This window comes from Mustela lutreola, chromosome 3 (assembly GCF_030435805.1).
Source record: "Mustela lutreola isolate mMusLut2 chromosome 3, mMusLut2.pri, whole genome shotgun sequence".
NCBI classification, from domain to species: Eukaryota; Metazoa; Chordata; class Mammalia; order Carnivora; family Mustelidae; genus Mustela; species Mustela lutreola.
In genome coordinates, this window is record NC_081292.1 from 138,499,777 (window position 1) to 138,522,235 (window position 22,459).

The window sequence follows — 22,459 nt, forward strand, 5'->3', positions numbered from 1 at the left end:
CCTAAGCAAATGGAAACCTGCCCCCATAGAAACCAGTCAGCACCTTCCCCCCAAGAACCACCTCTCGCCACTCCCAGTCTAGCGCGAATTTGAAGAAAGCCATCACCTAGTGCAAACTTAAATCTTGGAGGATCATGTCAGAAACCTTTCTATCCATTCGAAGACCTTCTCCCCAACTATTAATTCAGGATAATGAATTCCTGGCATTAAGACTCCAAGAAAACGGGTCCCCCGAAGTCTTCCCCAATAACAGTCCTTCAGATTTGTTACTCCCAAAGTGACCAAAATGCACCGTTCCATCCCGCCCCCTTCCTGCCAGAGTCCAGGGTCTCGCCCACTCTTTCTCGAGACGGTTCTTCACTTTCAGGGACCGGGATGCTTTCCTCCCACTGGTGTCACCTCCCTTCCCACCTTGCCTTTGCCCTCCCGCGGCACAGGCCGGGCCTGGTCTCGCCGCCAGCCTGCTCCACAGAGCCGCTACTCACCGCTTCTTGGGGATGGTGCCTGACTCCTGCACGGCGGGAGTGGCAGTGGGCGCCGCCGTGGCCGCCGACGCGGCTCTCCGCGCTTTGCACTCATTGGTACTCACAGCCTCCTGGGGCCGGCCCAGCAGATGGCCCGAGAGAACCCGGAGCCTCCGCCCGGCGCGGTCCCGGTCTGGGTCCGGGTCCCGGTCCCGGTCCGCTGCAGAGCCGGAGCTCGCACCCACGTCCGTTCCACCCGCTGCAGCCGCCGCCTCCGCCATGGCTTCCGCCTTGTGCCGCCGCCCCGGACCGCTGGGCGCGGGTGAAAGGTCGCTCAGAGCGGCGCCCGGCGCGACCATTCGCTGCGGCGCATCCCGGCAGCCACTGCGGCGACTGGGCGGCGGGTGCCATGCGCCGGGAGTCTAGCAATCTCAGCTCCCGCCCACCGCGCCCGCCCGCCCTCCGCGGTCACGCCTCGGACGGCGAGCACCTGCCAAGCAGGTGAGTTTGGGCAGTCCCGGATTGGTCCAGACACGGCTGGGTTGAGCTGGTCCAGAATCCAAACCACAAGCTTCCCGCGATGGTCTAGTACTCAGAGTGGTGACCTCGGGTGTCGCCTTGGCCTCCGGAGCAGCTTGACAGGGCAGACGCCTAGGACCAGGGTACTGCTGGACCTGACAGCTTAAGAAGCGCCATTCTTCTGAATGAGCTCCTGCTACTCCCCGTGTCCCCTCTGCGTCACTAAAGTAACTCAAAACTGCCTTGTTGCTTGTAACCATTAGAGCAAATAGCGGTCATTTTCTCCTCATCTACTTAGTGACTGGCACTGTGCTTAACACTAGATCTCAAGTAATCTCCATTGTACGGATGAAAAAACTGAAGCTCAGAGACACTAACTTGCCTGAGGACGTAGAACGGAGTTGCAACCGAGATTCTTATTCCATTCCTTACTGAATGCTATGCCCTTCCTTACTTTAATGGAGCCAGGCTTTATTGCTGCAGATAGAATTGCCCAACAGCTTTTCTATAAATTGACTTTCTGGATAATAACACTTGGTGAAATTAGGGGGATCTCCCAGGGCAGTGCACCTTGCAGATCTAACCATCAGAAGTAAAATTCCTTTTTGCATAATGAGCAATTCAAAGATAAGTCTTGAGAATGGTAAGAAAATGGGTTGCCATAGGCATTCTAAGCCCAGTGAAGTCACCTTCTTTCCACATAACCACCTTCTTTCTAACACAGGCTCTGTGAAAGAGTTAAGATATCCCAGGAGCTATTTGACTAATCTAAAAGAACTACTTAATAGTTCTGAGAAAATTCAGACAATGAGAAAGATGATGTTAACTACCAGATCTCCAGCTCTTAAAAGATAGTTCAACATTAAATATCCAGGTTAGCTCTGGAATCATTGAACCCAACTCCTGTGTAGCTGCTCCTTTTCTCCACTGGCTATTTGGAATGGAGAAGAAAAGGAAAAGGAGCAAATCGCTGAGTGCTCGAAGGGGAAAGTCTCCTCAAGCTTGAGAGTTCAGCCACTCTAACCCTCAAGCTTCTCACACTCTTTCTACATGCTACTAGAAGAGCATTAAAATTTGCTTGCAGTCATGTAAAATTGGCATTTTTCTTGACAAAAATGCTATTAATAAGCAACAACTTCCTCAGAATTTTTTTCTGGAATGAGACTGGTCTATTAATTTTTTGCTTGACTCTCAGAGAGCTTAGTCTAACACTAGGCAATAGTTAACTGATTTCTTCACTATTGTCCAAACTGAGGTATGGATATACTTCTCACCAACTCTGAGGAGGAATTCTCAGTGGAAAAATTAGAGATTTTTTTCAAATATATATATATACAGTAATGAAATACAGGCAGTGAAAACATATGTACCTAATTCATTACTATGTGCTAGGAGATACAGAAGTACGTAAGTCAGTGACTCATCTGCATTATATAATCAGGCTAATTAGGAGTTAGGATATATGTCGGGGGGAGATATATGATACTGTTGGGTGGGATAAGTGTGATGTAGGTAAAGGGTTTCCTACCCTCTCTCCTAACAAGAACAAAGCCCAAGCAGAGTGCCTTGAAATTTATTTCAAAGAGAGAATGTTCCACACAAAGTGTGGTCCATTGGGATGCTTAGGATTACCGCAAAAAGCAAAACCTCAGTGAATATAACATTCAGGAGGGCCATCTCAACACCCTGTTTTTTCTGGGTCCTGGAACACTTGGCCCTTAATAACCTGGATCCAATGAAGGGCAGACCACATATACAGAAACAAAGGGTGAGCCTAAGAACAAAAGGAATTTTAAATGGAATGCCTTTTATTTGCACTTATGATACCTCTTCTGACATGAGGCACAAGAAGAGTCTAAATAGGATAGTACCAAATCACATGCACTACATTACTGCACTGATTTCCATTACTTCTCTACAGAGCTGCTGGTCTATTAATTTTTACTTGTCTCTCAAGAGAGCTTAGTCTAACACTAGGCAATAGTTAACTGAGTTCTTCACTGTTGTCCAAACTGAGGTATGAATACACGTCTCACCAATTCTCAGGAAGCAAAATTTATAAATTTTGCATGTATCAACAGAGTAACCTATTTTAAGGAATTCCCTGATGAAGGAATTCTTGCATTTTATACATTTTTATTGTAAAATACAACACAGAGAAAAATGAACCAAAGTATAAATTATCACAGATCAAACACCCACGTAGCTTCCATCTAGATTGAGAAATTGAACATTGCCAGCACCCTGGAAATCCCCCTTATGCCCTCTCGGAATGGCTTAGCCCTTCCTATCCGCCAAAGGTAACCACGATCCTCAGTTTCATAGTACACATTTCCTTGTTTTTCTTTATGGTTCTAACAATTAAGCATGCATCTCTTACCAGCTTTTAAAATTTAAATAATCATATGATATGTTCTTTTGTGTCTGGTTTCTTTGATTCAGCATTATGTTTGTGATATTCATCCCTATTATTGCATGTAATTGTAGTTCATTCATTTTCTTTGCTGTATAATATTCCTTTAAAATATATATATATATATATATATATATATATATATATATTCACACACACACATATCAGAGTTTCTATAGCTAATGTTCTATAATTAATGGACACTTGAGTTGTTTCCAATTTGGGACTCTCATGGGTAAGGTTGCTATGAACATTTTTGCATATGTCTCGAGGTAGACATGTAGATGAATTTCTGTTAAGTACCCATGTAAGAATAACATTACTAGGTCTCCAAGGATGCATATGTTCAATAGATAATGAAATGCCAAACTACTGCAAGGAGATTGTACAAATGTATCCCAGGAGCATATGAACATTGCTCTACCATATGTTATTGTCAGTCTAGTTAGTTTTAACTATTATATACTATTACCTTAATTGTGATTCTGATTCATATCTCCCTGATTTTACTAATGAGATCGAGGGCCTTTTTTGTATGTTTGTTGACCATTTGGATATCATCATTTGTGAATGTATAATGAAGATAAATCTGTTGTATTGCCTTCTAGAAGCCTTATTGTTTTTCCTTTCATTTATAGTTTAACTGAAATTGATTTTTGTTTATGGGGTAGAGATCAAGTCTCTGGGTTTTTTTTTTTCCCCATATGAGTACCCAACTGTTTGGGCACTACTTGTCAAAAAGATCTTGTTCCAGGGGTGCCTGGGTGTCTCAGTCGTCGAGCATCCAGCTCGTGGTTTCAGCTCAGGTCATGATATCAGGGTGGTGGGATCAAGCCCCTCTGCACTCTGGGGAGTCTGCTTGGGATTCTCTTTCCCTTGCCTCTGTCCCTTTCCCTACCCCCTCACCCCAGCTTGTGCATGCAGACATGCTCTCTCTCTCTCTCTCTAATAAATAAATAAATAAATCTTTAAAAAAAAAAAAAGATCTTGTTCTGCATTGCCATCTTTGTTATAGGGCAAGTGTCCATATAGCATTAGTGTATTTCTGGACTCTGTATTTTATCCATTGGTCTATTTGTCTATCTTATGCCAGTATCACACTGTCTTAACTTATTGTATATTCTTTTAGATCTTCTATATATAGTTATATCATTTGTGAACAATAACAGTTGATTTTTTTCAGCTGATTTCTTCTCAATCCTTATTTATACCTTGTACTTCTTTTTCTTTCCTTACCTTGCTGGCTAGGACCACAAGTACAATGTTGAATAGACGTTGTGAGAGTAGCACCCTTATCTTGTCCCTGGTTTCAAAGGGAAATCTCTCAACATTTTGCCGTTGTTTGAAGTGAGTTGCTGATTATTCTTTTTTTTTTTAACCTTTTAGCAGATTAAGAAACTCACCTTCTAATCCTAGTTTGTTGAGAGTTTTGACCATAGATGGATATTGAGTTTTATCAGGTTTTTTTTCCTGCATCTATTGAGATGATCACGTGATTTTTCTCTTTTATCCTGTTAGTACAGTGAATTACATGGACCAGTTTTCCACTGTCAACCAACCTTGCAATGCTAGGTTAAATCCAACCTGGTCATTGTATTGGCCTTTTTAATAGCCAGGTATTGGCTTTTTAACTCGGTATATGGTAAAGTTGGTCTGTTAGTTCTCTAATAGGAACATGTCAGCTTTTGCTGGCCTCAAGAAACGAGTTAGCAAGTATTACTTTGGTTTTTAAGTCTCAGGAAGAGTTTGTGTAAAATTGCTTATTATTTCTTCCTTAAATGTTTGTTAGAAGTCATCAAATAAATGGTCTGAACCTAGAGTTTTCTTTATGGAAAGGTTTTTATTTATAGATTAAATAGTTTAATATTACTCAGATTTTCTATTTCTACTTGTTTCAGTCTTTGACAGTATTTTTTGAAAATTATCTGCTTCATTTATACTTCCAAATTTATTGACATAAAGTTTTTCACAGTATCCTCTATTATCATTTTAATGGCTATAAGATCTTCCATAATGTCCCACTTTTCATTCCCAACATTGGTTATTTCACTATCTTTCTTTTTTTTATCAGTTTGCCAGGCATTTATCAATTATATACTTTTTTTTTTAAGAACCAACTTTTAACTTTGTTGACCCTATTATATGTATGTTTTCTCTCTTATTAATTTCTGCTAATATTCTTTATCCTTTCCTTTCCTTTCCTTTTTATTTTTGTACTTTCTTGAAATGAAAGCTTAGTTCATTGATCTTTCAGCCTTTTTTGGGTGTTTGTTTTCTAATATATGTGTTTAGGGCTATACATTTTTCTCTAAGTAATTGATTTCATTCCCCTTTTGATAACAGTATTTTTGTTACTATTCAGTCCCAAGTAGTTTTCATTTGTATTTGAAAAGAATAATTTACATTGGGGAGGGTGTGTAATATGGTGAGTGCTATGAAATGTCTAAGCCTGATGATTCACAGACCTGTACCCCTGGGACAAATAATACATTATATGTTTAAAAAAATAATTAATTTTTTAAAAAGAAAAGAATAATTTGTATTTGTTCTTGTTTTGGGATATAGTAGTGTTCCCCAAATACAAATTTGGCCTGATCATTATATTGTTTAAATCTCAATATCCTAACTGGTATTTTTGTCTACTTATTTTTATCAGTTATTGGAGTATGTTAAAATCTCCCACTATTGTTATGGATTTATCTAACTTTTCTTGTATTGCTAATCTTTGTTTCCTGTACTTCAAAAAAATATATTAAACATGTCAAAATTACATTTTCCTGATAAATTGAAACTTTTACAATGACCAAATATCCCGTTTTATTTCTAATAATAATTTTTGCATTGAACTCTAGCTACGCCACTGTGTGTGGGGGGGTATCCTATCCTTTAGCTTTTATTTAATCTTTCTGTATTCGTATATATTTAAATGTGTCTCTTGTAAACAGCCTAGGTGTGTTGTTGTTGTTTTTTAAATATTCACTTATTTTATTTTAGAGAGGCAGGAAGGAGAGAAGGGGAGGAAGGAAAGAATCTCAAGCAGACACCCTGCTGAGCGGGGGTCTGATGTGGGGCTTGATCTCACAACCCTGAGATCATGATGTGAGCTGAAATCAAGAGTAGCCGGCTTAACAGACTAAGCCACCCAGGTGCCCTCTAGGTGTTTTCTTTTAAGCAGTGTAAATATTGGGTCATTTAGCCCTTTTGAGTTCAATTGACTTACTAATATATTTGGTGTAATGGCTGAGAGCACTAGCCTCAGTGCCAGACAGACTTCGGTTCAAATATTGTCTCTATCGTTGACCAGATATGTTATTTTGAGCTTGTCACATTAATGTCTCTGGGTGTGTCTCCTCATCTATAAAACTGGAATGGTAATGACTACTTCCCAGAGCTATTAAAGGATTAATGTGCAAAAAATATAGTAAATTTCAATTGCTATTATGGAAGTGAAAATGAGGCAAGTATAGGGGTGACAGCCTTCCTAGAAAAGATAATTGGTGTTAGAGGGAGAGGAAATAAGGCTGAATGGGTAATGTGAGACCAAATCATCAGAGCACTGAAAACAGTAGAAGAGTAAAAACTTGACCTGGTGAGAGCTATTAAAAGTTCTTGAGCAGAGGATTTGCATGATAAGCCTGAAAAGACTACTGCTTAGGAATTCATTCTCAAGTGGAAGTCAGCCTATTGGGTATACCTGAGGACCTCTTAGCGGTTGTAAGAAGAAACCGAATTAGCAAATGGCAAACGATGAGGACCAAAAAAACCACAAAAGAAATTAACAATGTTTTTGAATGACAGGGGAACATTGAACTATGTTAGCTGTCTACTCCAGTAAGGGGCACTGACTTAGCTTCAGTAGTGAAGATGTTTAAGTGAAAGTGCTACAGGTGGTTCCATGTTCTGTTGCAATACATTTCTATATCAGGATGCACAATCACACTGTATAGGTTAAGGAGAAACTGAATTAATCAGCCAAATCACTGGGATAGAGTTGAAAGTACTTTATGTTCTCTTATTATCTTACTGTGCAATCTAAAATTCTTTGTTTCTTTATTTCTTCATGTTACAGGTAAGAGTAATTTCTAACCTGCCTACCTGTCAGATTTACTGTAAAATGATAAGTGTGCAAGATTTTGGAAACCAAAGTCAAAGTCAGTTTAAAATAATTATTTTCTTTGGGACATATAAAAGCAAGATTTGATATTTATTAATTAACACTCTAAAGCGGTAAACTTTTTAAAATTTTTTAAGTCTCTAGGACTTTCTTATAATCTTAAAAATGAGACTCCCCCAAAGAGCTTTTGTTTATATCTATTTACCTACCTATCTACTTATTTCCCTATCTACTTATATACCATATTAGATATTACTATTGAAAAACATTGAAGTATTTCTTTATTATTTTATAATGATAAGCCAATATTAATCTAAATAAAACACTTTTATTAAAAATAACTATTTCTCAGAAAAAAAACCTGAGAAAAATGGCATTCCTTTACATTTTTGCAAATTTCTTTAATGCATAGCTTGAAAGAAGACAGCTGGATTTTCATATCTGCTTCTGAATTCAATCTTTTGAGATATCACATGCCATTAACTACTGGAAAACTCGACACTCATGAGAGAATGAGTTGAAAAAGACAAATAACATCTTAATTCTTATTATGAAAATGGTTTTGACCTTGCTGATCCCCTGAAAGCATTTCAAGAACCTACAAGTGTTTCCAGACCACATCTTGAGAACTGCTGCTCTGAATTCCTAGGGATGTCTGCTAAAATGTTTTGCTAGGCTTGACTCTAAACAGCTAGATGCTAGAAGTAGTTCTATTACCATAAAGTAGTATGCAGTGGCCATTATTGATAAAAGACAACATTGTCAAAAATATTTAAGGCATAATTTAATACTTTGATACATTCTATATGAAATATATATTTTTAAATTTTATACAACATTTTGAAAGTGATTCCTATACGTTAAAATCAAATTTGGAAAAAATAAAATAAAATTTTGAAATGCAATTCATGTATGAACAGAAAATTAATTCTTTTAACTGGAGTTAATAAATTTAGTGTGACTTTTGTGACATGTTTTGTTAATCATTAATTTAATTAAATTGTTGATTTACCTTGTAAATTCAGGCTCACTCCCATTTGGGGCTTAGAAAGTTATTTTTATCATTGCATTTAGATAAGTGATAAATAGTTAAAAGGATGTTCGGGGCCAATTGTTCCCAACGCGACTTTTTTTTAAAGCTGTGGAGATCATAACTTGGAAATTGTGTATTCACAAATCCTAGCATTTGGCCTTTTCATACCTCCAGGTTTCTTAAGCCTTCCTGATTAACCATTTGTATGTGTGGACAATAGCGATCAAGCACCCAGTAGAAGAAATATTCTCAAAGGTAAATCCTTTCTGTCCTAATTCAGGTATTCTGGGAATTGTTTTTTCCATTGCTCAAACATATTCTTTGGGGATAAAGAAACAGAGTAAGTCTTTGAGTGCACTAAGAATCCTCCAAAGCTCCAAAGAGCCAAGTTTGAAGCTGTTGTGGCAAAAAGTCAGTGGTTTCCGGGAGCCTGTAACTCAACTCTGGCTAGGTCTACTTTTTTTTTTTTTTAAGATTTTATTTATTTTTTTGACAGACAAAGATCACAAGTAGGCAGAGAGGCAGGCAGAGAGAGAGAGGGTGAAGCAGGCTCCCCGCTGAGCAGAGAGCCTGATGCGGGGCTTGATCCCAAGACCCTGGGATCATGACCTGAGCTGAAGGCAGAGGCTTTAACCCACTGAGCCGCCCAGGCGCCCCTGGCTAAGTCTACTTTTGACTGCTTCAGTACTATATATGTCTTTAGGAATCCCTACTCCGTACTTAGGAGAACTTATGGTGGAAATAATTATCCTGCTTAACGCTTTATAGGTGTCCCTCAGCTCTCTCTCTACTCAACCATTTCCCATTATTATCTTTCCTAAACAGGGAGCCATCTTTACTTCCCAAAGCTACTATGAGTGTATTAGAGATACACACATCTCTAATGGTCATCCCATTCTTATCCTTTTACAGTTAAAGAAGTTTTTTCTCTAGTCTTGGTGAACCATGGCACTACCTCCAACCACCAGCAATCATATCTCCTTGAAGCCTAAAGAGGTATGAGAGCTACTTTGAATCAAATGTTTAAAATGATCTACTAACTACCCATGCAATGTTTCCACTATACCCCAAAATCTGCTTTTAAAGGAACAGTATCAGGGGCCCCTGTGTGGTTCAGTCAGTTAAGGGTCTGGCTTTGGCTCAGGTCGTGATCTTGGGATCCTGAGATCCAGCATCGTGCTCAGTGGGGAGTCCGCTTGTTCTTTTCCCTCTGTCCCTCACTGCACTTGTGCTCTCTCTCTCAAATAAATAAATAAAATCTTTAAAAATAAAAAACAAAATGTTGACATATTAAATGACTGTATTTTCAAACAAAGTTATATGGTAGCTTCTTCATGCTCTTATTTTTTTTTTCCTAATTCTTTAACAACCACCCCCTTTGTATTTTTTCTTTCTTTTGAAACCATCTTTTTTCTTTCGATCTTCAACTTGAGTCAATATAATCAGAGCTAGAAAAGATGTATGGAAAGTAGGTGTTCAGGGTCACTAAAATGAGACAGTCATGGGAAAACAACCAAAACTAATGTTGGGAGATCCTCCTAAGAGAAATCAAGGCAGGAAACACACCTCAAAGTGGAGCCCTGAGTAGAACTACTAATAGCTAGAATACAAGGCATGAAAGTGAAGATGGTCATTTCAAGGCCAACTAATTCTGCTAAAGGGGACCCTTTTAATATACCCTCTTTAAGGACATTTTCTGACCCTCTGAATATAGTCCTCGAAATGTATCCTTGGTCCACCTTGTTTTAAGCTTGTGTGCAAAATAATGGTGTGTTTGAAGTGTTAGATTAATTTTCCATTTCTGTTTTAAAAGGATTTAAATATCAGGAGACTATGATCCATTTCTTATTTCTTCTCTCTCTCTCTCTCTTTTTTTTTTTTTTTTTAAGCAGGCTCCATGCCCAGCATGGAATGCAACATCGGGCTTGAACTCATGACTCTGAGATCAAGACCTGAGCTGAGATCAAGAGTCAGGCATTTAACTGACTGAGCTATGCAGGGGCTCCAATTCATTTCTTATTTCTAGAAAAAAAAGAAAGGAAAGAAAAGGAAAGGGGGAGAGAGAGAGAGAAGAAAGAAAAGAAAAGAGAATAAGTCCAAAGCTCCTGGATCAAAAGTAATATTCTGATTTGCTCATGTGTGGTTGAGGATGGAGCAGAGTTGAAATTCACATTACTGAAATTTTAATTATAGTCCGTTCTAGTGATTTATTTTTATGATGAGCCATATGATCCATAAACAGCTTTTAAGCCCATCTATTTAGCCACAGTTCAGGTTAGAAGGTTGCCTGTGTAGAGGAGGTCATAGGTTGAGCCTCCAGAGAGCAAGCAGGAGGCTGGTAGAGGGATGAACATCAAAAAATCTCCTACGGGGAGACGGTGCACCAGCTGGAAAAACATGACACCAGGTACAATAATAATCATGAAGACATCTAGGCCCCACAGCAGCCAGAGCTTCTATCAAAGGGACAGGAAGATGTTTGAGTGAATGAATCACTTTGTATACTAGTTCTGGGTGGTACTTTTTTTTTTTTTTTTTTTTTTTTTTTTTTTTTTTTTTTTTTTTTTTATTTTTTATTTTTTATAAACATATATTTTTTATATACATATATTTTTATCCCCAGGTCTGTGAATCACCAGGTTTACACACTTCACAGCACTCACCAAATCACATACCCTCCCCAATGTCCATAATCCCACCCCCTTCTCCCCAACCCCCTCCCCCCGGCAACCCTCAGTTTGTTTTGTGAGATTAAGAGTCACTTATGGTTTGTCTCCCTCCCAATCCCATCTGGGTGGTACTTTTAAGAGGTCAGGGAAATCAGCCTTCAGTGGCTACCCATTAACCTGCCCTTTTGCTATTTAGCTACAAGTACATTTGTAGTCAGCTTCATCCCAAGTTCTAATCATGATTTTCTAAAGACGACTCCATTATCAAGGGTGTCTGTTTATTATAACCAATCTGTGGATCTTCCAGCAGATCTTAAAATGTCAGGAAAAAAATTTCAGAAACCCAGAATTCCACATATGAATACATAAAACCACCATAATATTGTATGAAAATTCCATATTAGCTTACAGGAATTCATAAAATATAGGTCAAAAACCAGTTACACAACTTGCTTAGAATAAAAATATATTTCAGCTAAGGCACATTTTCCTTAGAACCAATCCATAAGAACAACAGGTAAGTTTCTGCTTCCTAGCTTTGAAGGATTATTAAAATTACCTTGTCTATGGAAAAATGTGATGTTTTGGATTTTTACCCAAATAATCTAGTGCAGGTGATCCAGGAAGGCAGCAAGCGGATTAGAGAATAGTCCAAACAAAATTAGCCATCTTAAAGCTGGGTGGTGGCTACATGAGGATTCACATGCTCTTTCCTTTTATATATGTTTAAATTTTTCTGTAATAAGAAGCTTAAGAGTTACATTTTAAATGTTAGCTCTGTCTTTTTTATTACTACTTCAAAAACAATCAGTACAAATTCTAAAGTTTCTAGAAAGCATTGTAAAGTGTAAAGGAGAAAAAAAATCTCAGTATACATAATGACCTTTCCCAACACTCAAATATCAAATATGCTAATAGTGTTAGTTCATAAATGTAAATTGATCAGTGGTCCTAGTAGCCCCAAGTAGTTTTTAACTTTCATGCCATGATTTCTCTGTTATTGAATGAAACTGCTCTTACCCCATGTTTGTGAAATTAAGAGATGATAAAAACAACTATAAAATACATTGTGCTGCTTATCCACTCAGAAGTCATATTTGCAAGGTCAGGTCCAATGGTGAACCAAAATGACTAAATAGATACCAGAGAGAAATGTTTTTGTCCTTCACGATTTGAATGAACTCTGTCAGGGAATAAGACAACATCAGGTCAATTACTGTCTGCAGTAGCTTAGCAAAGCACCCTGAAAAAACAATGATGAGAAATTAATTGCCACCTGCAAAAACAGTGAGAGGTCATTACTTCAACCTAACATAAAGCCAATATTTCCCAGTTCAGTACACATCAGTACATAATCCAGTACACTCAGTATACTGGTTATCGATTGCTAAAATTTAGCAGCTTAAAACAATAAACATTTATGATCTCATATAGTGTCTAAGAGTCAGGAACCCAGGAGTGGCTCATGCAGGTTGTTCCAGCCCACAATCTCTTAGGATGTTGCAGTCAAGCTGTTGGCCAGAGTTGCAGTCATCTCAAGGCTCAACTAGAGTCAAAGAGTCCCTTTCCCAGTTCACTTCACAAGATTGTTAGCCAACCTCCATTACAAGCCTCTCTTGTAGTAGGCTTCCTGGATGCTATCATGACATGGCAGCCGGTTTCCCACAGAGTAAGTTTTGAGACAGAGAGTGAAAGAAAGAGAAAGGGAGACCAAGCAGATGAGAGAGCACCACAGATAGAGGCCACAGTCATTTATAATTTAGTCTTGGAAATAACATACCATCATTTATGTCTTATTCTGTTGGTCAGACAGACCAACCCTAGTACATCATGGAAGGGGAGACACGGGATGTGAATAGCAGCAGGCAGGGATTATTGGGGACCGTTTTGGAGGCTAACTACTAGATGTAGGACAGAAGAAGAGCAGTAACTCTCAAATATTAGAGATAGGATATATGAAGGTAGATTTTCAAGGGTTGTCTTTGAGTGAAGTATAGTTGGGCCCTAATCTATCTAGGATGGTTTTGTTAACTAAAGAGGTTGCCAAACAGTAACTTTGAGTCATGTAAAACTTTTTTTAAAAGTGCAAATACTTACTGCTATAAATCTCTGTGTATAAAAGCAGAGAACACTTATCAAGCACCCAAGCCAAGGGATGCAAAGCTTGTCTACATTCAGAGCTAAATAGACAGTAGTGGTAATTGCTGCTAAATTCTGTTTTTATCCCCGCTCTTCCCAAATGGGATCATGCATGCCCCTCTGCCAAAAACTGGCTCCTGGTTTCTAGTCCCATCCCTAGTGGACTTCAGTCTGACTTGGCACAAATGCTCCAGCCTGGCTTTTTTGTTGATTTGTAAACTTAACCCCCACAAACAAAGAATCATGGTAGAAAAGAAAGAAAATACAGCAAATGGTTTTTGCTGTTCACAATCTTAAAATTTCAACAAAGGAAGTAAATAATCTTCTATACCCATAATTAGAGGCCTTGAAGAAAACATTGGAAAATTTACAAACTGACAGCCCCTAGCTATTCCTAGGCCTCAGTTTATACACACCTAATTAAAAGTTATTGGGACGCCTGGGTGGCTCAGTTGGTTAAGCAGCTGCCTTCAGCTCAGGTCATGATCCCAGCGTCCTGGGATCGAGTCCCACATCAGGCTCCTTGCTCAGCGGGGAGCCTGCTTCTCCCTCTGCCTCTGCCTACCATTCTGCCTGCCTGTGCTTGCTCTCTCCCCCCCTCTCTCTGATAAATAAATAAAACCTTTAAAAAAAAAAAAGTTATGCCTCAGTCTCTTCCTCTGTATTCATCTCTAAATCCACACACCTCTAAATCCAACACACAGTGTTGATTTCTAGCACTAGTGGTTTTGAAAAGCATTTCAGGGTTTCCTACCATACTTTCAGAATGCAAGTCCTCATTGCAAATAACCCAATAACTTCATAGTAATTGATATGGGTATATCACTGAAATGTAGACAAATTCCAGTCCACCTAGAGAAGCCTATTTTTTAAAATTATGATGTCGATGAGAGTATAATGAAGGCTGTGATGTATTGGCAAGTAGGTATTATCTCATCAAAAATAAAAACTAATAACATACTCAAAAGTAGCTCTAAAATTGATAAACAGGGGCGCCTGGGTGGCTCAAGTCTGTTAAGCATCTGCCTTTGGCTCAGATCATGATCCCAGGGTCCTGCGATCCAGCCCCATGTCAGTGGGAGCCTGCTCAAGGAGCCGGCTTCTCCCTCTTCCTCTGCATCACCCTCTCACTTGTACTCTCTCTCTTTCTCTCAAATAAATAAGTAAAATCTTTTTAAAAATATAAAATTGATAAATTGTGCAAGTCAAAGAATGATTATTTAACTACCATAGAAGAAAAGCGGAAAGATGAGTGACATCTTTTCACTTTCATAATAGTTATCATGAAAGAAATAGGTTTAATGATAACTTTACTCATTGGTAAGAGAGACTTAATCATTTTTGCAATCAGTTGAATATAAATTAACTCTTTTTAATGGAAAGAGTTTGATGCATGTGACTCTTCATTCTGAGTCTAATAGTCACTATTAATCATTATCTCCTCCCAACCCAACAGTCTTCTCAATATCCTACAATTCTGAGGTGCAGATTCCTTTTTTAGTCCTTTCTTGATGTTATCAGAACATGTGGAATTATATTGTTGTCAGGTTTTTTCTTCCTGTCAAGATAATTCACTGGTATCTATTTAAAGGAAAAGGTTTATGGTTTTTTGTGGGTTTTTTTTTTTTTTTTGGTACTGCTCTAAAGAATGAAGACCTATACTGCACCCCCCCCCAAATAAAATAAAATATTTTTTATTCTTTAACAGATAATTACATAGTTCAGGATGAAGAGACACTCCTCTCTGATTTACACTCCATGCATTATAATGTTTATGTTGCCAAATTATTTAGGTTTTCCTCCTTTCAGGTTCACTTTAGCAGACACTTTTCCCCAGGGAAGAACAGTGTTGATGCTAGCAGTAGGTCTAATTCCTTTCTCATACATTCATTTTTGAAGACTGACTTGTCCTTAACCACAGGTAGAAGTTTATCCTGTATGATTTGTGTGTGAAGTAGGAGGCAATGAGGGTAGCATTGGAAATAAACCTTTTTTTACACAAACATGAAAGAAAACCTCATAAAAGTTAGGTAATATCTCACCAAAGAATAAGTGATTAATAGCAGGTTCTCTCCTAAAAGCAAGTTTTGATAGGTCAAGAATAGAAATACTACAAGGACACAGCAGCTAAGAGGGAGTTCAGAGGTTAGACAGAACATACCTACATTTAAGATCGTAGCAGTCTGTCCTTCTATCCAGGTTCTACCTAAGAGCACCTCCAAGATTTCCAGAGGAATTAAAATGAATATTCCTTCATATTGTGACTTCAAAACTATTGTCAACTCATTAAAACTCTTTTTATTCTTTTTTCATTTAAAAAACTAATCTTATAGTCACTCATATTTCAGGGAATTTTCTCTCAGATCCTAGATAAGATTCCTTGAGGCCAAATTACTTAAGAGTAATATAAAGAATGGTTTTTTATTTTATAAGGAAAGATGAGAGAAAGATAAATAAGAAATGAGATACAATCTAAAATGAAATACAATCTAAAATGGATATAAAAAGGGCACCTGGGTGGCTCAGTTGGTTTAGTGTCTGCCTTCGGCTCAGGTCATGATCCCAGAGTCCTGAGATGGAGCCCCATGTCAGGTTCCCTTCTGTGAGGGGAGTCTGCTTCTCCCTCTCCTTCTGCCCCTATGCACATCACCCCCCACCCACCGCTCATGCTCTTTCTCTCTTACTCTCTCTTAAATAGATAAATAAAATCCTTTAAAAAAATAAAATGGTTATAAAGGTTAACAGAAAAGCATTCTTCAATTGTGTGTGTTAATGGAAGAGTGAGAAAAATCTCACACATACTCCCCTAAACAGGGAAGCAAAAGTGATTACAATTGACCATGTAACGATAATTGTTTTTCTTTGTTAATGGTTTCTAGGTGGTGGTGGTTTTATCCCCAAATCTTAAAATAATTTAGTTAGGTACAACAGTTGGTCTTGATGAAGTAGAGTAGAAATCAAACGTTGGGTCAGAGATGTTATTTTTAATTACTGAATATATTTAGCATGAGGGTCTGATGGCATATACCTTACAGTATTAGTGAGGGAAAGAAACCCTCTTTTGTAGAAATAACTCGAAACCCTGAGTCAGGAGATCTGGATTGAAGTTCTGGTTGTATCACATTTTCTCTCTTCTTTTCTTTACCTTTATTCACAGTTACCTTTTAATCAGACCTTAATCTTGTTTATCTGATGGGCTATTGTTAAGTTCAAATGAAGTAGTACAAATGAAAGTATGTTCAAAGTTAATAATCCTAAAAAAACACCAGTATTCCTAAGAACATGTTGTCCTTTGTCATTCTGCTTTAGACCTTGGAAGATAAAACTTCCTAAAACTTGCAAAAAGATAAATGAAATATTTAGTGCTAGGCAGAAAGTAAAGGACAACCCAGCTTAGTTCAGTTTTGATATAAATAAAAAAACTAAAACAGGGGCACTTGGGTGGCTCAGTCATTAGGCATCTGCCTTCTGCTCAGGTCATGATCCCAGAGTTCTGGGATTGAGCCCCACATCAGGCTCACTGCTTGGTGGGAAGCCTGTTCTCCCTCTCCACTCTCCCCACTTGTGTTCCCTCTCTCACTGGGTCTCTCTCTGTCAAAGAAATAAATAAAATCTTAAAAAAAAAACCACTAAAATCAGTAAAATAATATATTAATCCATCAGGAAAGTACCAATTCCTTGCTCAGATAGCAATTAAAATGGCTTCTTAAAGAGAAGTGATATCAAACAAATTCATTTTATAACATAATAACAGGCTATCCAAATAAGAGGAAAATGACAGGTAAGTCTGCTTCAACCACAGTTCAAATGCTCACAAATATTTAATATAATTATAGAAAAACTAATAAAGCTTTACATTCTATTTCACATTCCCTTTCTCAGTCTATGACTAATTATTTCTTATTGGTTTAGGCAAAGTTTTGACTTTAGCCTTAAGATAGAGTGTTATGGTTTCTAGAGTGATAAATGGAAAATTTAATTTAAAATATTTTTTTTAAGTTGAGATTCTGTACAAGTGTAATGTACACACATACACACACCAAGTATAATATAATGGGAAGAACTGCCTACATTGAATCTGGATTTCTGCATTCTAACCTAGAACCAGTTAGGTGATCAGCCTAGTTTGGTAGTTGTACATCTGGTTCTGGTGCCCGACTGGAAGTCGGTCCAACACCAAATAGCCATTGGGCATTTTCCAGAGACCTATGGAATGTTCTATGTTTTTTCCTCCCTGAGAAAGAGAATTGATTGCAGGGATCTGCCACTTTGGAAATATATATAGTTGGAGCTTTCCCAGAGTAAATTCGGTAGGATGCTAGTTCTTCTAGAGACTAAGCATGTTTCTGTGGTTCTACTGTCATAAATTTGGGAAACACTTCCCACTGTAACTCTGCCCCCTTAAAAAGTCAAATTGCCCATTTACTCATTAAAGGTCCTGAAGTTCTTTGTAACCCTGTGTAATAGGGTTTCATCCACAGAATGATTTTCCTCCTAATACCTTTGGAATACATTGGCTTAATTTTAAGGTCCTACAGAGTATATATCCTACAAGATATGAATAACGAAGGCCAGCACCCAAAGAACAGTGATCATTGATGAAATCATTCTGCGAATGGTGGCCCAGAATACTCAATCTGAGTTTCATTATTAATGTCCTGAATGAGGGTCATGGCAGCATATTCTTAACATTTGAATATGAGACTAAAGGTAAATCTATGTAATAAAACCTTTTTCTATTAGCTGTAAGTTCAGCCAATTGTGCAGAATCGAGCCTTTTAGACATACCTAGAAAGCTTATTCCACACACAAACATTCACATATACACATATAAATTCAGTGTTTCTGTACATGGAAGTCATAATCAAGATGGGTGACCAAATTTCATGAGCCTGCTAATTCCCTGGATGAAAGCCGAGAATTCAAGATGATACTGAAACACTTAGCAAGTGGTAGAATAGATGAAGCAATGAGTCCACTATTTCTTAATTAGGATGAAGGGAGGGGAGGGTTACAGATTTATAAGAACATTACAAAAAGGAAAGGAAGGAGCTCATAATATCTCAGCATATGGCAAGAATCATGATGCTTCTTGGGGCGCCTGGGTGGCTCAGTGGGTTGAAGCCTCTGCCTTTGGCTCAGGTCATGATCCCAGGGTCCTGGGATCAAGCCCCACATTGGGTTCTCTGCTCAGCAGGGAGCCTGCTTCCCTTCCCCTCTCTCTGCCTGCGTCTCTGCCTACTTCTGATCTCTGTCTGTCAAATAGATAAATAAATAAATTTAAAAACAAAGAATCATGATGCTTCCAAGTGTACTCCTTTATTTCTTATTTGAGAAGATGATAGGAAAGTTGTATATGGTGGAGGATGAGATATTAGCAGCTCTGTCCTTGATATTTAACTTGATCTGACAACAACATTATAGAGAGAGTGGGGTTCAGAATTGGACAAAATGTCATGTTTGTATAAAATGGACAGATTTTATACCTAAATTTCATGAATTTGGGTATAAATTTCCCACCCTGAATTTCATGAGCAATCTTCCTAATCTTCTTTCAGTTTTTTAATCCAGAAAAAAAAAAAATCTTTGTGCATTTATCCATTTTTTTGTTTTAGAAAGTGACCTTCTAGGACTGCATCTTTGGCATGCTCTAAGTGGGTGTAAGCATGCTGGGGGTGTTCAATAAATGATGAAAAAAAGTTTAGATGAAAAGCACAAGTCAGAAAGTTAATAAGGTCCAATTCAGGATTCTTAATGCCTGGGTTTCCAATAAAGCCAGAGCTTGCTTGCATTCTTCTTTTTCTTTTTTCTTTTTTTCCATTTTACTTTATATTATTTCTTGTCAGTGTTCCAGCATTCGTTGTTTATGCACCACACCCAGTGCTCCATGCAATATGTGCCCTTCATAATACCCATGACCTGGCTCACCCACCCCCCCTACCCCAACCCCTTCCAAAACCCTCAGTTTGTTTTTCAGTGTCCACAGTGTCTCATGGTTTGTCTTCCCCTCCAGTTTCCCCCAACTCACTTCTCCACTTCATCTCCCAATGTCCTCTGTGTTATTCCTTATGCTCTACAAGTAAGTGAAACCATATGATAATTGACTCTCTCTGCTTGACTTATTTCACTCAGCGTAATTTCTTCCAGTCCTGTCCATGTTGATACAAAAGTTGGGTATTCATCCTTTCTGATGGAGGCATAATACTCCATTGTATATATGGACCATATCTTCTTTATCCATTCGTCTGTTGAAAGGCATCTTGGTTCTTTCCACAGTTTGATGACTGTAGCTATTGCTGCTATGAACTTTGGGGTACAGATGGCCCTTCTTTTCACTACATCTGTATCTTTGGAGTAAATACCCAGTAGTGCAATTGTAGGGGATAGGGAAGCTCTATTTTTAATTTCTTAAGGAATCTCCACACTGTTTTCCAAAGTGGCTGTACCTACTTGCATTTCCACCAAAAGTGTAAGAGGGTTCCCCTTTCTCCACATCCTCTCCAACACATGTTGTTTACTGTCTTGTTAATTTTGGCCATTCTAACTGGTGTATGGTGGTATCTCGGTGTGATTTTGATTTTGATCTCTCTGATGGCTAGTGATGATGAACATTTTTTTATGTGTCTGTTAGCCATTTGTATGTCTTCTTTGGAGAAGTGTCTTTTCATATCTTCTGCCCATTTTTTGAAATGATTATCTGTTTTGTGTGTATTGAGTTTGAGGAGTTCTTTATAGATCTTGGATATCAGTCCTTTGTCTGTAATGTCATTTGCAAATATCTTATTCCATTCTGTGGGTTGCCTCCTTGTTTTGTTGATTGTTTCCTTTGCTGTGTAGAAGAAATAGAAGATATTTAAATTGGCAATGAAGGGGTGCCTGGGCGGCTCAGTGGGTTAAAGCCTCTGCCTTCTGCTCAGGTCATGATCCCAGGGTCCTGGGATCGAGCCACGCATTGGGCTCTCTGCTGGGCGGGGAGCTTGCCTCCCCCTCTCTCTCTGCCGGCCTCTCTGCCTACTTGTGATCTCTGTCTGTCAAATAAATAAATAAAATCTTTAAAAAAAAAATTGGCAATTAAGAAGTCAAACTCTCTCTCTTCACAGATGACATGATACTTTATATGGAAAACCCAAAAGACTCTACTCCTAAACTACTAGAACTCATAAAGCAATTCAGTAATGTGGAAGGATACAAAATCAATGTACAGAAATCAGTTGCTTTCTTATACACTAACAATGAAAGTACAGAAAGAGAAATTAGAGAATTGATTCCATTTACTATAGAACAAAGAACTATAAGATACCTGGGAATAAACCTAACTAAAGAGGTAAAGGGTCTGTACATGAGGAACTACAGAACACTCATGAAAGAAATTGAAGAAGACACAATAAGATGGAAGACCATTCCATGCTCATGGATCGGAAGAATAAACATTGTTGAAATGTCTATACTGCCTAGAGCAATCCATACTTTCAATGCCATCCTGATCAAAATTCCACCGGCATTTTTCTAAGAGCTGAAACAAACAATCCTAAAATTTGTATGGAGCCAGAAGAGACCCCACATTGCTAAGGAAATGTTGAAAAAGGAAAGCAAAACTGGGGGCATCACATTGCCTGATTTCAAGCTTTACTACAAAGCTGTGATCAAGACAGTCTGGTACTGGCACAAAAACAGACACATAGACCAGTGGAACAGAGTAGAGAGCCCAGATATGGACCCTCAACTCTAAGGTCAAATACTCTACGACAAAGCGGGAAAAATTATACAGTGGAAAAAAGACAGTCTCTTCAATAAATGGTGCTGGGAAAATTGGACAGCTACATGTAGAAGAATGAAACTCAACCATTCTCTTACACCATACACAAAGATAAACTCGAAATGGATAAAAGACCCCAGTGTGAGACAGGAATCTGTCAAAATTCTAGAGGAGGACATAGGGAGTAATCTCTTCAACATTGGCCACAGCAAATTCTTTCAAGATATGTCTCCAAAGGCAAAGGAAACAAAAGTGAAAATGAACTTTTGGGACTTCATCACTTGCGTTACTTTTAAACTGTGTCTGGGTTTTAAAACCTACTGATTTTGTTTCCTTAAAATAATTTACTGTTAAATGTTGACTTACAGTACCAGCATGTTTCATTGTACTGAATTACTGTGAAAACAGCAAATATTTTGAAGACGTTTATGGTCAAGACATGTTTTGCTCTATTATCTCCCCCTGGCTGGGGAAATTAGAGAACTTGCTGCAAACAGCAGGATTAGTAGATGGCAAAATGAATTACTACTTGCTTATGGTAAATCATGAACTTCTCATTCCTGTTTTCATGGTTTGTCATGCATAACATTTTTAGCAAACCTGGTCAGAAATTTATGCAAGTTATTAGTCAATTTTATCTATAGACCTCATCAAGTCAATGATGTCAGCTCAGCTGTTGGACATATTCTTTAAATTTATAATCCAAGTCTCTGTGTAGTGTATACCTTGCATAGTAATTAGCTCTACATTCTTCTCATTATATTCTAGAATTGTAACTTTGAAGTGCTTGGATTGGCTACACCTGCAATAACTAATTTCTTCAAATCTGCTGGTGCTGCCCCTGTTCTGTCAGGCTCCCAAAGAAACCTGAGAACTCTCTTTTACTTGTCTCCAGTCCTTCCACTTCCATTCTGACCATCACCAAGTTATACCAGAAAAGGAATGGCCTTTTCTTCACTATTCTCACCTATTCCCACCACCACAGTTTATGCCAGGCCATATCTCCTCATTCCCAGCCATTCTAATTTTCTCCAAGTTCCCTCTTTTTAATTATTCTTACCCTACAGTCCTGCCATAATAGTCCTACTAAAGTATCATTTATAATACCTTTTACCAAGTCTGACTTCTCCAGACCTCAGTGATCTCTACAAATTCAGAGTACCCCTAGCTCTTATAGTCAGGCCCATACAGCTTAACACTTAAATATTTCCACATGGCTTTATTTGAATTTATTTGGTCTTCCTTGAGGAAAAAGAATTTGTCTCATATTTCTTTTCAGCTACTGTAGTCCCTAACATAAGACCTGTTCAAGACCAACTGTCAGGGTCAAGTACTGCCCAATTAGTACTACT

At 38.2% G+C, this 22,459-nt stretch overlaps 1 protein-coding gene and 1 long non-coding RNA gene across 2 annotated transcripts in view; one reads left to right on the forward strand and one right to left on the reverse strand.

Moving 5' to 3' along the window:
- Positions 1–840, reverse strand: part of AGPS (alkylglycerone phosphate synthase) — a 151,368-nt gene extending 150,528 nt beyond the window's left edge. Inside the window, exon 1 of the mRNA XM_059166946.1 lies at positions 486–840. Within this exon, the coding sequence (XP_059022929.1) occupies positions 486–823 (338 nt within the window). The 5' untranslated portion in view covers positions 824–840. The remainder of the gene's footprint in view (positions 1–485) is intronic.
- Positions 738–21,543, forward strand: LOC131827049 (uncharacterized). The gene is made up of 4 exons (XR_009351865.1): positions 738–965; positions 8,718–8,798; positions 9,456–9,539; positions 20,452–21,543. It is a non-coding gene; the product is annotated as an uncharacterized LOC131827049 (long non-coding RNA).
- Positions 21,544–22,459: the final 916 nt, after the last annotated feature.